The sequence below is a fragment of the Protomyctophum parallelum genome, assembly GCF_964188405.1.
Source record: "Protomyctophum parallelum genome assembly, chromosome: 17".
Taxonomy (NCBI): Eukaryota; Metazoa; Chordata; class Actinopteri; order Myctophiformes; family Myctophidae; genus Protomyctophum; species Protomyctophum parallelum.
Window position 1 is genome coordinate 9,631,260 of NC_139719.1, and position 14,079 is coordinate 9,645,338.

At 43.5% G+C, this 14,079-nt stretch overlaps 1 protein-coding gene across 1 annotated transcript in view; it reads right to left on the reverse strand.

Annotated features, from left to right (window-relative positions):
* LOC310874590 (GDNF family receptor alpha-1-like) overlaps positions 1-14,079 on the reverse strand; it is a gene marked incomplete at both ends in the record, with an annotated part of 57,210 nt that overhangs the window by 6,301 nt on the left and 36,830 nt on the right. Inside the window, 2 exons of the mRNA XM_083787446.1 lie at positions 3,544-3,678; positions 10,826-10,935. Coding sequence (XP_083643572.1) covers positions 3,544-3,678; positions 10,826-10,935 — 245 coding nt within the window. The remainder of the gene's footprint in view (positions 1-3,543; positions 3,679-10,825; positions 10,936-14,079) is intronic.

A 14,079-nucleotide genomic window follows, 5' to 3' on the forward strand; every position in this document is an offset into this window, starting at 1 on the left:
ACACACACGGACGGACGGACGGACGGACGGACGGACGGAGTGCAAAACATACTCTCCCCCCATGCCGACACACACACGGACGGACGGACGGACGGACGGAGTGCAAAACATACTCTCCCCCCATGCCTTCGGCCTGGTGGAGACAACAAAGCTATTTGTCTAAAGAGTGTATTTTGTGCTTAATGTTTGCCTAAAATACATAAGTAGACCAGTGTTCCCCAAACCTTTGTAGCCTCTCCCTGCCCGGGACCCAAACTACTGAAAATAGCAGATCTCCAAGCTATAGTCTGGGAGGGAAGCTTATAAAAGTGTATGCAAACAAGCCACTTGACTAGGGGGCGAGCTCAACTTATTTGTCATGGGCTTTGAAAATCGTATGCCCATAATTTCTTTGTACATGAAATCCCAGCTTATGGGCATTTTAAGTTCCCGGCAGCCATCGTGGACGCCATCTGGACAATCATGCCTTTCCAGAAGTATTTTTGTTTACAAAAGGTTTAGTATGTGATTTAGCACAGTCATTCGCAAACTTATCAGGCCACGACCCCCCAAAATAATCACAAATTAAATGGGGACCCCACACCCTGACAAGCACTTGTAGGAGTTGTTGAATGTAGGAGTTGAGGCAATACATTTTGTGTTTGACTTGGTTCCACAGATACATATTGTGAAAATAGCCGATCTCCAAGTCACAACGCCTCGAAACACAAGGCGCTGTGAGCTTGTAGCCCGGCTATTTTCCCAAATTTTTTTCCGCTTTCTTATACAATTTGGCCGATGTTTCACCAGCTTTTATAGTAGTTTGTTGATTAAAAAAAGGCCTTAGAATTCCTTAAATTGTTACTTTACTGCCATCTGAAGACCGCCCAAAATCATGTGGGGAGCCCCCGACCCACAGGTTGAGAACCACTGATTTAGCATACCCAGTAGTAACATAATCCATCGAAAAATCCATTGACCATTTATTGGTCATGAAGGCATGGCTGCCTGGGCTGGAGAATTCTGCAGGTGGACCCAGTGAATACACGTGGACTATAACTAAAAGACATCGCATGGATGCACCTGGGACGTATCCTCAGTGATGTGTCCTGAGGTCAACGGGGTTCCGGGTCTCTCAACATCATACCCCTCACTCAGGCGACCCAGCCGGGAGTGATCAAGTCCCGACTTACGTCCCAGTAGCTACCCTCAATCAGTCCCACTAGGGAAAAACCAGGGCCACACAATCCGTTGGAACTACTCCAGAACTGCTCTGCCAGGGCTGGGAGGTACGCTTCTGGCACATGGAGGGACTAGGCTCTGTGGGTTGTCTCCTGGCCGGGCCCCTCCTACGTCTCACCAGGTCCACTCCTGCTCTCACCAGGAGTAGAGCGAGGACCTGTGCGTTGCACCAGAGTCCCACAGCACCAGACAGTCCATTCAGGAGTGGTGGACTGTAGTAGTTCTGTAATCAAAATCAGCTGTGTTTGAAGAACGTGCAGCCAAGGGAATCAAACGGGTGAATGAAATCAAGATTGATTTAGTTTGATAAGAGTTTATGCATGTCATCACGTAGGACATTTTCGTTCACAGGACATAATTAAAATTCAAAAATCATCAAATTCACCTGTGTCGTCCTCCCAAAGGAGTTAAACACCTCTGGCTATACTATGATCAAAGAAAGGTTTCACCACATTGTTGAAGCAGGGGTGGTATGTCACGTTTACTATTATGATATGTCCGTATTCGACAGTCCAATATTTCCGTAACAGAAACCAGCTCATGTTGACTCTTGTCAACTATTTTCTTCATCTATGGATTCTCCATTCTTCTTGAGGGAATACAAGGAAAAACAACTAAACTACTGTCCATGATTTCGAGGCTTCACAGGGTGAGTAATTGATAGGAAAACAAATTAACTCATTCTGACCGGGCACCTATTTTGGTGTTGGCATCATGTTATGCTTTAGCTATTGAAAAATAGCAGATCTACAAGCTCGTAGCGCACCACCGAGTGGCGCGCTACGAGCTTGTAGGTCTGCTATTTTTGAAAAAAATCGAAGAACGACTGACATTTTTAGAATCTGATCTCCGGTCAGAATGGGTTAATCAGACCAGTGTGTGTCCAGTGGAAACCTCGTATGAATCTGATCTCAGGTCAGAATGGGTTAAGTCATTTTAGGAGTGAAGTCTTTCTTTTAAGTTTCAGTTTGACTCTCATTGAAACCAGGAACCAGGAAATCATGTGATCGCAAAAATCAGCTGCTGTCCGCTCCCAGCAGACAAATTCATTATTTGTTTGTCGCCAAAAAAGAAATGTGTATTGTCATTATTTTTATTTGTCAACTCGGCTGTTAGCTTTGCCCGAGGCTTTACAGGTCTTTAAATAAATACGTTTTGAAACGTCTATGGAAAAATGAATGAGGGAATCCTATTCGGAGAGGGCAAGACTGCGATGCTCTTATTTGCTAACCTTTTAAGTAGTCAGAATATGAGAAAGCCCTGGCTGCATTCCCTGTGCGATTGCGTAAAAAAAATCCCTAAAATCCTTTCGGTAGTTAGAGCCCGTTGAAAATGGAATGGTGGCGGCGGCAAAAGTGGAACGACACAGGAAGAAAGATATGAGCGTTCTAGAAAATCCTCTACCCAGGAAGTGGATGGACATACAAGGTTTCTGACCGACACCAACGATATGCTCAAGTACAGGCAGGGGCGGCCTTAACCCATTCTGACCTGAGATCAGATTCATACGAGGTTTCCACTGGACACACACTGGTCTGATTAACCCATTCTGACCTGAGATCAGATTGTAAAAATGTCAGTCGTTCTTCGATTTTTCAAAAATAGCAGACCTACAAGCTCGTAGCGCGCCACTCGGTGGCGCGATATGAGCTTGTAGACGCCCACATCTCTCCACTGGTGACATCAAAAAGGTATCTGAACACTATGTAAACCTCAAAATGCCCCACAGTGTCTGTGTTCAATATTTCAATGTGTTTTTAAGATAGAAACCCATTCATTATCTCAATTATGCATGAGAGCCCCGGGGAGCACGAGGGGAAGTGAAGGGGGGAAGGAATAAAACAACAACATTCATCAAATAAATTAACGACTCATGTTTACAGTCATCTTATATTTCTCTAAATATTTATCGCTGAATTTTTACCCTCCGGGGTCAATAAAGTGAAATCTAATCCAATGGGATAATACTCACAGTTCATTTCAGTAATTTGAATAATTGCCCTCGGGCCTTAACCCATTCTGTACGGGAACCCATTTTGGTGTCAGCATCATGTCGTGCTTTAGCTATTGAAAAATAGCAGATCTACAAGCTCATATCGCGCCACCGAGTGGCGCGATACGAGCTTGTAGGTCTGCTATTTTTGAAAAATCGAAGACACTTTTAGAATCTGATCTCAGGTCAGAATGGGTTAATAATGAAACTGTCAGGATGTAATAGACATTTTTAGAATCTGATCTCAGGTCAGAATGGGTTAATGGGTTATTGAACCTGATATTTCCGCTACGAACGAGAGCCTTGAAGGGGGTTGTATTGTGACTCACGCAGACATCGGTTGCTGGTGAAGAACTCCGCAAACTTGTCGCACTCTGCCTTGCTGTTGCCGGCGTTGCTGCAGTCGCACCAGGGCGACACGTGGATGGACGGCGAGCGCACATAGTTGGGGGTGATCACCGTGCCTGGAGGAACAAACGAGAGTAGAAAATACACTCTATTATTATTTCAGGCCAATGACTAATGTGGCTGCTGCTGTGCACTGCAGTGGCCATTATTGGAATGAAATTGGGCCGCTTATTTTCGTCCTTCATACAGTAAGGTGTTACCAATGATATGAATTATGGCTCTGTTCCATTCTGGTTGAACAGAGTCAGGGTGCTGCTATTGTGCACGCTGACTCAATGGAAACACTCTGCTATACCAGTGGGTCTCAAATTGGGTTCCTCGAGGAGGTTCCAAATGGCCCGGGTGTCTAACTGTGTGTGACCATTGCGGGGCCGAGTATTCTTTCAGAGTTTGGAAGCGCTCGTTATCGGTAAAGCACCATCCTGCTGCCTCCTGCATTATGTGCACATTCAAAACGGGTAGTACGCAGGGCCGTTGAGTGATATCCAAAAAGCCACTTCCAAACTCCCAACACTTAGAAAAACAAGAAATGACGACATGTCATATTTGTCGGGTGAAACAAGCGTTGTCTCCGTTGTGCATCTGTCCCCGTAGTAGTAGCCGGTGTTATGTGGCGCGCCGCTCCGCGCTGCGGTGTGTGTATATATGTCTATGGTTGTAGAGTGTGACTTCTGCAGTGCGCGTGTCATAGCTTAGGAGTCAGCCAATCATGACTAGGTCGCTACTACGCGATTGGCTGGTGGTGTTTCAGCGGCGTTTCGGAGTATGGGGTCAGACTCACATTGGCTCGGGCAGCGTTTCAGAGTATAGTATGGGGTCAGACTCTCATTGGCTTAGGGGGGGAGTCAATTATGACTAGGTCGCTAATAAAAAACGAGCCTGTTGTATGTCAGGAAGTAGCACATAAAATATATACGGTGGATTTTCTTATGAAACAAACACTGCAGATATTAAGATTCAAGCTTTTCGTACAGCTGCAATGTTGGCGAGTTTGACGTACTTGTTTAATACAGTCAGATATGACTTGGATGAATGGGCTGTCAATGGGAAATTGCACGGTTTGCACATAGTTACCACCTTTCTGGCAAGATGGAAGCAGTCTGCATATGGTCAATAGTCCCATGGGCCTATTGTGTTTGCTGGAGCGCACAGTCAAGCTGAAGGCACCGCGAAGGTATCAAACCCCAGTCTGGAAACTTTACTCCTGCAACACCCAAACACCCTGAGGGCTCCTAGTTTGAGGACGATAAAACTGGTGCTTTCAATCAAATCTCATGTCAACACATTCCCACGTAAGGTGAGCCCAAAGCACTGCCGTGGATGTGACATATTGCTTGTGTAGTTTCTAATGACAACGAGTACGTCTGACTCATGGTAGTCCTAGCAGAGTTACTTGAAGTCACACAAGATAAAGCAGTATTTTACAGTCCAATATTTCCATAACAGAACTCCGCTTAGGGGTGAATTTAGAGGTGCAACCGTTAATTTATTTAAACAATAATGACTATTAATCGTCAATGGATAATTTAATAAAATAATGTATTCCTGTCCTAAACTCTTTTTTTTTTGCGAAGTACATATATATTCGTACCCCCCAACTATGGGACGTTATCAGCCAGGTACGTACATATTCGTAGCGATCTGCCCCGTCTATTCATGTTTTTAATTAAGTCTCACCTTAAGACTCATTTCTTTCTCCCTGGCTTTTAATCCCTCCTGTCTCCTGAGTCCATTTAATGTTTGCTTCATCTTGGCTTTTTTTGTGCGCTTATTCTAACTTTTCATGCTTATATTTGCTCCCTGCATCATGTCATCATTTCTTGTTTGCATTTTGTGTTCTCTTGCTTGTCTCTGTTTTGCCACTTTGGTCAACCTCGGTTGTTTTAAAACCGTATATGATTTGATTTGAATCATAATCATATACTGTACGGTACGTTATGATGCTACTGAGCTTTATTCTAATTATTGTGTCATATTGTACGTATTAAATGCATTATTCACTAACTGGGTATCAGGAATCACTCCTGCTGAGGGTTTCTGTGCTGTACTTTTAGCATAACCTTTGACTGTACGGCCTGCACTGTTAAAGGGACACTTCACCCTTTTTGCAAAACAATATATGTTAATGACGTTTAGAAGCTTTAGAACACTTTCCTGGGGGTCTTTATGTGTGTAATATGTGGTTTTAGATATGTTAGATTGTAGCAGTGAGCCCGGTGTCTCTGATGTCATGGACAATGAGCTCACTTCCTTCCTGGACTACATGTTGTCTCAGTAAGACAGCTCTCCCCCTATCCACAAGGAGGAGCAGAGCACCAAAGAATTATGGGAATTGTAGTCCAGGAAGGTAGTGAGACCAGTGTCCATGACATCAGAGACACTGTGCTCACTGCTACAATCAAAAATATCTAAAACCACATATTACACACATAAAGACCCCCAGGAAAGTGTTCTAAAGCTTCTAAACATTAACATATTTTTTTTTTGCAAAAAGGGTGAAGTGTCCCTTTAATAAGCACGCTGATAAAGCATTCAATCAATCACTAAGTGAACTAAAAATATGCCAGATAAGTTTAAACTGCATACATGAATCTATGCTGAGATTGCTGATCCGACAGTGATTAATCTGTTCTGAAGTAAACCTCATGGGGGGAAAAAAAACTAATTATGATTAAGATGACCTACAGCTCGTTTAGTAATGGATTAATATTATCAGTAGATCTTGTGTCCCCCAAAACATGGCAGGTAATTTGTGCTGGAATTCTTCCTCTACAAAATGACACACGACAGATTGAACAGTTATAATGTAGGCCGCTACACATTATTCTGTTTTAGTTTAGTTTATTTTGGTCATTGAGAGAAAAATAAACACATTAACCCATTCTGACCGGGCACCCCATTTTGGTGTTGGCATCATGTTATGCTTTAGCTATTGAAAAATAGCAGATCTACAAGCTCATAGCGCACCACCGAGTGGCGCGATACGAGCTTGTAGGTCTGCTATTTTTGAAAAATCGAAGAATGACTGACATTTTTTAGAATCTGATCTCAGGTCAGAATGGGTTAATAAAAACAAAAGACACAACACAATAAACAAAGCACACAACACGCACGCACGCACGCACGCACACACACACACACAAGAAACAATCCTTCTCGACTGGCCTACTTGGAAGTTGGAAATACCTGCACGCTGCCCCACCCACGTATTATGTCTGTGTCCCTTTTATGCCCATATGGAGTTCTCTGTCAGGCATGCCTGCACCCCCTGACGTGGTGTGGAACGCGTGTGTTGAATTTGAAGTCGGCGGGGTGAATGGTTCTCGAGTTGCGTGCATTACACACCGACAGACAGACGTACAGAAACCTTGGTGCATTTATAGATGTCCGACTGTACCTCGTGCTGTACTTTTCTGACTAGTAAGGTATTCTATGCAATCAATCAATAGGATAGCAGTATTCAAGTGTCCCGCGTTCCAGTATGATTTATTTTATTGTATTACTGTACTTTTTTTAAACATTAGCTACAGTGAGCAATTCACCCTTTGTCAAGTCCCGCCCGTGGTTCTGCCCCTCTTTGCACCCATTGGTTGCCGTTTCGTGGTTGGACAAAAATCCTCTCTCTCCATGCACTACCATTGAAATAACAGGTTTTTCAGTTGCGTCGTATTGATATTCTGTACGTTCAATTCATATTTTAAACTTCATGTCAGTAAAAAGGAGAATCACAGGTGCAGCATGGTGACTGGGCATATCATTGTTTTTAGTTTTTTCCTAAAATGATGTTTTAGCAAATTCAACATTTGGGACCAGGGCGGAACAAGGCAGAAGAGCCTGCTGGTTAGTCAAAGTAATGCCATACTTTATTTTGCTATTTTTGGGGGGGCACTGTGAGGTCGCTACATGAACTATTTACTTTTTCATTTACACATGAGGGCAATACTTTATTCACTCTTCACAAAAGTTGAGCTGATAATCCATGAGGCAAGCTGGGAATAACTTGGGAAATTGTTTCTGCTTGGGAAACAGTGGTCTTTATCAGTGGTTCCCAAACCTTTCAGGTCGAGACCCAAAAAGGTGATTAGTGAAGTAAGTTACTAGATACTAGCAGATCTACAAGTGCACAACGCGTCGTGAGCTTGTATATCGGCTATTGTCTACCTACTTCTTAAACATTTTATATATATATATATAAATTTGTCCGAGTCACAGGTACCCCCCCCCCCCAGAGAGGTCGTATAGGGCCTTAGTCCTACTCCTCCTCCCAGCCAACACTCCCCACTGACGGGTGGTTACCCCCTTAGAAAGCATGAGTGTCAAACAAAGTGTTTTTTGACATATTTTGACAGCAGGAATTGCGTGTCATAATTTGACCCCCCAGTATTAGGATGGTATTAGGATGTTGATATTCATTCATCAGCCAACACTCTCCACTGGACCGTGACCCACTGCTTGGGTAATCCTTATTGAATGGTAACTTACCAATGAGTCCAGAGTAGGGTCCAAAGCCATACACTTTCTTCGTTCCCGATCCGATCCAGATACCGAATACCGATGCCGGTGTTGTGATATCGTGTTGTGTTTATAGCTACTAGCTACATATCGTATTGTGTTTGACTCCTGACACAATATGCACTTTCAGTTCGGGCAACTCAAAAGCAAACTCCACATGCCCCAACATTTTAATTACCTGCCATAATGTCAACCCCTTACCCCTGTGTCGGATCGGTGGTTAGAATGGCATATTCGCCACATAGGACCCGATATGACAAATAACTAAATAAGAGCCGATACAGATACTTTTCCGATAACGATACAGTATGTACAGTACACATCTCTAGTCCAGAGTAAGCCAGCAGCAGACTGTATTGGATGGTATCTTACCAATGAGTCCAGAGTAAGCCAGCAGCAGACTGTATTGGATGGTATCTTACCAATGAGTCCAGAGTAAGCCAGCAGACAGACTGTATTGGATGGTAACTTACCAATGAGTCCAGAGTAAGCCAGCAGCAGACTGTATTGGATGGTATCTTACCAATGAGTCCAGAGTAAGCCAGCAGCAGACTGTATTGGATGGTATCTTACCAATGAGTCCAGAGTAAGCCAGCAGACAGACTGTATTGGATGGTATCTTACCAATGAGTCCAGAGTAAGCCAGCAGCAGACTGTATTGGATGGTATCTTACCAATGAGTCCAGAGTAAGCCAGCAGACAGTCTGTATTGGATGGTATCTTACCAATGAGTCCAGAGTAAGCCAGCAGCAGACTGTATTGGATGGTATCTTACCAATGAGTCCAGAGTAAGCCAGCAGCAGACTGTATTGGATGGTAACTTACCAATGAGTCCAGAGTAAGCCAGCAGACAGACTGTATTGGATGGTAACTTACCAATGAGTCCAGAGTAAGCCAGCAGACAGTCTGTATTGGATGGTAACTTACCAATGAGTCCAGAGTAAGCCAGCAGACAGTCTGTATTGGATGGTAACTTACCAATGAGTCCAGAGTAAGCCAGCAGCAGACTGTATTGGATGGTATCTTACCAATGAGTCCAGAGTAAGCCAGCAGACAGTCTGTATTGGATGGTATCTTACCAATGAGTCCAGAGTAAGCCAGCAGCAGACTGTATTGGATGGTATCTTACCAATGAGTCCAGAGTAAGCCAGCAGCAGACTGTATTGGATGGTAACTTACCAATGAGTCCAGAGTAAGCCAGCAGCAGACTGTATTGGATGGTAACTTACCAATGAGTCCAGAGTAAGCCAGCAGACAGTCTGTATTGGATGGTATCTTACCAATGAGTCCAGAGTAAGCCAGCAGCAGACTGTATTGGATGGTAACTTACCAATGAGTCCAGAGTAAGCCAGCAGCAGACTGTATTGGATGGTAACTTACCAATGAGTCCAGAGTAAGCCAGCAGCAGACTGTATTGGATGGTAACTTACCAATGAGTCCAGAGTAAGCCAGCAGCAGACTGTATTGGATGGTAACTTACCAATGAGTCCAGAGTAAGCCAGCAGCAGACTGTATTGGATGGTAACTTACCAATGAGTCCAGAGTAAGCCAGCAGCAGACTGTATTGGATGGTATCTTACCAATGAGTCCAGAGTAAGCCAGCAGACAGACTGTATTGGATGGTATCTTACCAATGAGTCCAGAGTAAGCCAGCAGACAGACTGTATTGGATGGTATCTTACCAATGAGTCCAGAGTAAGCCAGCAGACAGTCTGTATTGGATGGTAACTTACCAATGAGTCCAGAGTAAGCCAGCAGACAGACTGTATTGGATGGTAACTTACCAATGAGTCCAGAGTAAGCCAGCAGCAGACTGTATTGGATGGTATCTTACCAATGAGTCCAGAGTAAGCCAGCAGACAGTCTGTATTGGATGGTATCTTACCAATGAGTCCAGAGTAAGCCAGCAGCAGACTGTATTGGATGGTATCTTACCAATGAGTCCAGAGTAAGCCAGCAGACAGACTGTATTGGATGGTATCTTACCAATGAGTCCAGAGTAAGCCAGCAGACAGTCTGTATTGGATGGTAACTTACCAATGAGTCCAGAGTAAGCCAGCAGACAGTCTGTATTGGATGGTAACTTACCAATGAGTCCAGAGTAAGCCAGCAGCAGACTGTATTGGATGGTATCTTACCAATTAGTCCAGAGTAAGCCAGCAGCAGACTGTATTGGATGGTATCTTACCAATGAGTCCAGAGTAAGCCAGCAGACAGTCTGTATTGGATGGTAACTTACCAATGAGTCCAGAGTAAGCCAGCAGACAGTCTGTATTGGATGGTAACTTACCAATGAGTCCAGAGTAAGCCAGCAGCAGACTGTATTGGATGGTATCTTACCAATTAGTCCAGAGTAAGCCAGCAGCAGACTGTATTGGATGGTAACTTACCAATGAGTCCAGAGTAAGCCAGCAGCAGACTGTATTGGATGGTAACTTACCAATGAGTCCAGAGTAAGCCAGCAGCAGACTGTATTGGATGGTAACTTACCAATGAGTCCAGAGTAAGCCAGCAGCAGACTGTATTGGATGGTAACTTACCAATGAGTCCAGAGTAAGCCAGCAGCAGACTGTATTGGATGGTATCTTACCAATGAGTCCAGAGTAAGCCAGCAGCAGACTGTATTGGATGGTAACTTACCAATGAGTCCAGAGTAAGCCAGCAGACAGTCTGTATTGGATGGTATCTTACCAATGAGTCCAGAGTAAGCCAGCAGACAGTCAGCATAGCTGTCTTTCAGACAGCCTGATATGGAGCGAACCTCCGGCTGACAGTTGCTCAGAAAGTCCGCAAGTCTTGACCTAAAATAGAGATAAACACAAAAATATAGTAATTGACATGTTTTACAAAATGTGGGTGTCCCACACCCCCAGCAGTCCTTAGACTGGAGCGGGTGCATTTTTTAATTGAGCGCTGAGCGGGTTTTAAAATGGATCAGAACAGCTTCCGGAGCAAGAACTGTCCTCCGCTCCGAGCCGCTCGGTGCACACGGCACACGTTTAGTCAGCGTGGGCGGACTCTGCAGACACAGCGCATTTACCAAAAGTATGGAAGCGTGCTGAACAATTGGAACATTCATCAACGTGTGACTCGTGTGGCGACCGACAGTGCCAGCAACATGATCAAGGCATTTAATCCCTGACGTAACGTTGGAGGAGAAAGATGATGATGATGATGATGATGATGATGAAGTGGTGGTGGAGGAAGAGGAGGATATTGTGGAGGAGGAACAACCTGCGCTCTCGCAAAACCAAGTGGACGTGGTTATGATAAAGCAGTACTTAACCGTGGCCCAGGCGGTGGCGTAACCGTCTGGGCACCCGACTGGTAATCCAGTCGCAGTGTGCCGCGGGTTCGACTCCCAAGCCCGACACGGCCTTTACTGCATGTCATCCCCCCATCTCTCTCCCGTTTCCTGTCAGCCTACTGTCTGTCCCTTCAAAAAACCAATAAAAGGCGTAAGCCGCAAAAATATATCTAAAAAAAAAAAAAAAAGAATGGGTTAACCGTGTCAAGTTTAGTATCTGCTTCAGTATCAAAGACGCAGTTAACGAGCGTGACGATATCAATCGCCTGTTAGTTAAAGTGGGAAAGCTGGTGAACGTGTTTTCAAACGTGTCACAGTGTTTAGATTATAAACGGAAGAACATGTTTAATCACCAGCAACACTTTTTTAAACACAAATGTTTACGCTCCGAAGGCCTTCAGGCAATAATGCTGTCTAATTAGCCAATTTCAGGAAAACAGCATTTTCTTTTTCTCCGCGCCGATCACATGCTCTGAAAGATGATAAACGGGAACATCTCTATACTCAATTGGCTGCCATATTGGGGGGAAAAAATGTACACAAAATGTACACAAATTGTGTTTGTGTACATGATGTTTTACCAATGTTCCTATAATAATAGTAATATCTTATTACCGTAAGTCCTATCATTATCATTGGCATTTTAATAGTGTAACTTAGGTCTAGAGTCTAGTCTACACGTCTAAGTTACACTATTACAATGCCAATGATACTTAGATAGACTGACGGGTGTCAGTTGTTTGTAGGCTATACGTATTGTTGTTTTATGTTGTGATGTTTTATTTGGAGTCGACCCCATGCAGGAAGACTAGTGAGCGTGGCAGCGGAAGCTAATTGGGACTCAAATAAAGAATAAAGAATAAAGGGTCAAAGCGGTGCTAATCATTTCTGACTAAATGCATACATGTGAGTGTGTGCATAGTACTACGTGTGTGCACGCGCATGAGAGTGGAGTACAATGTTGAAAGACAAATTCCAATAGCTCTGTGCAAATGGACAAGGAAGTCTTTTCTTTTCTTTGGAGTCAAATCAATATTTCTCTCTCTCCCTTGAGCTTGTTCAGTGGATAATAAACAAGAGTTTGATAATGAAAACATCAATTATAACTCCCTGCATGCTAGCTCCAGTATTTGTCAAATTATAAACTTTTAAAGGGGATGGGAGAGGTCCTTAGTCTCTCGCGACATATACTGTCTATTCCAGATGGTTCTCAAAGTGAGGTCCGGGGACCAAAAAGAGCCAATTTCTAAAGTGTTGTCAAGTAACTACTAAAGTAATATATTACTTTAGGGCGGCGGTGACTCAGGGGTAGAGTTAGGCTCCCCCAGAGTTAGTGTCGAAGTGTCCTTGAGAAAGACACTGAACCCCTAATTGCTCCTGATGTGCTGGTTGGTGCCTTGCATGGTTTCCGCTGCCATCGGTGTATGAATGGGTGAATGTAATGCACAATCTATATAAAGCACCTTGGATAACGGCGCTATATAAATGCACCATTTACCATTTACTTTCAGTAATATTATTACTTTTTTCCAGTAACTAGTTACTTTTACATTTTGAGTATGAATTATTGACTCGAACCTTGACTTTAGTGGCGTCGTCTCCACCACAGACAACCTCGTATCTCCATAGTTACAACCGACCAAATAAAAGCCTACAACTTTTTTCTCAAAATTAACTTTTTTTTAATACCTTTTGCAATGAGTCTGCATGGGTGGATACATGTATAATCATGATAATTAATGTTGTATATGTGTCTGTAAACCGTTCAGAATGTGGATGAATTGATCTCAAAATGAGGTTTGCCTCAAATAGGATAAACCACACGATACAAGCTTCTGTAATGACCAGCTCTTTAATAATGACCGTCTGTCCGGCAGTAATCGAGGGTGTGTACTGCGCGCGTGCGTACGTGCAGATAAAGCGATAAAGGCTGTTCGGTTCCCCCAATAAAAAGCCGGAGGAAATCTCTTTTGGAAATTACCATGAGAGGCGGACGCCATTCAACGCCATTTGCATTTGAACAGCATGTAATTATTGGAGAGTGCAACAACATTCACATGTGGGTGAAGGTGGGTGTTCCACAAGTGCAGTCGGCCCGCTAGATAACCAGCTGCATTATACAGTAGCTGCATATCCCATTCTGATCGTCCTGCTGATGTGTGTGTGTGTGTACACTGTAGGTAGGAAACAACAAATAACAAATGAGTTAGGAGGTAGTCCAGACCTGCTGCTTCAATCTGGCATAAGTATTATTGTACAAAATTACACCCAGTGTGAAGTGAAGCGCTGCGCCGCTGCCTATTACTGATGCGTTCATTTCATTGAGCAGCATTATGTGAACCACAGGAATAATATTAAATCTCTTTACATTCCAGCTCGAGATCGTCTTTGGACGTCTTTTTTAATATATATATTGCTTACGCTTCACAACTCTGTTCTGCACGCGCTCGTCATCGTAACACTCTGGTTACAGTGCGATGAAAAGAAGAAAAAAAAGTGAACTGTCAACGGGAACAGAGTTTTTAGAGTCCTAATATCTCGGATTCTTCTTACAGTTACAGGCTGCTTTTTTGATCAAACCAAGCTCATTTCTATAAACGATTACAAAATGTATGATTTGGTTGAATTAAATAACATT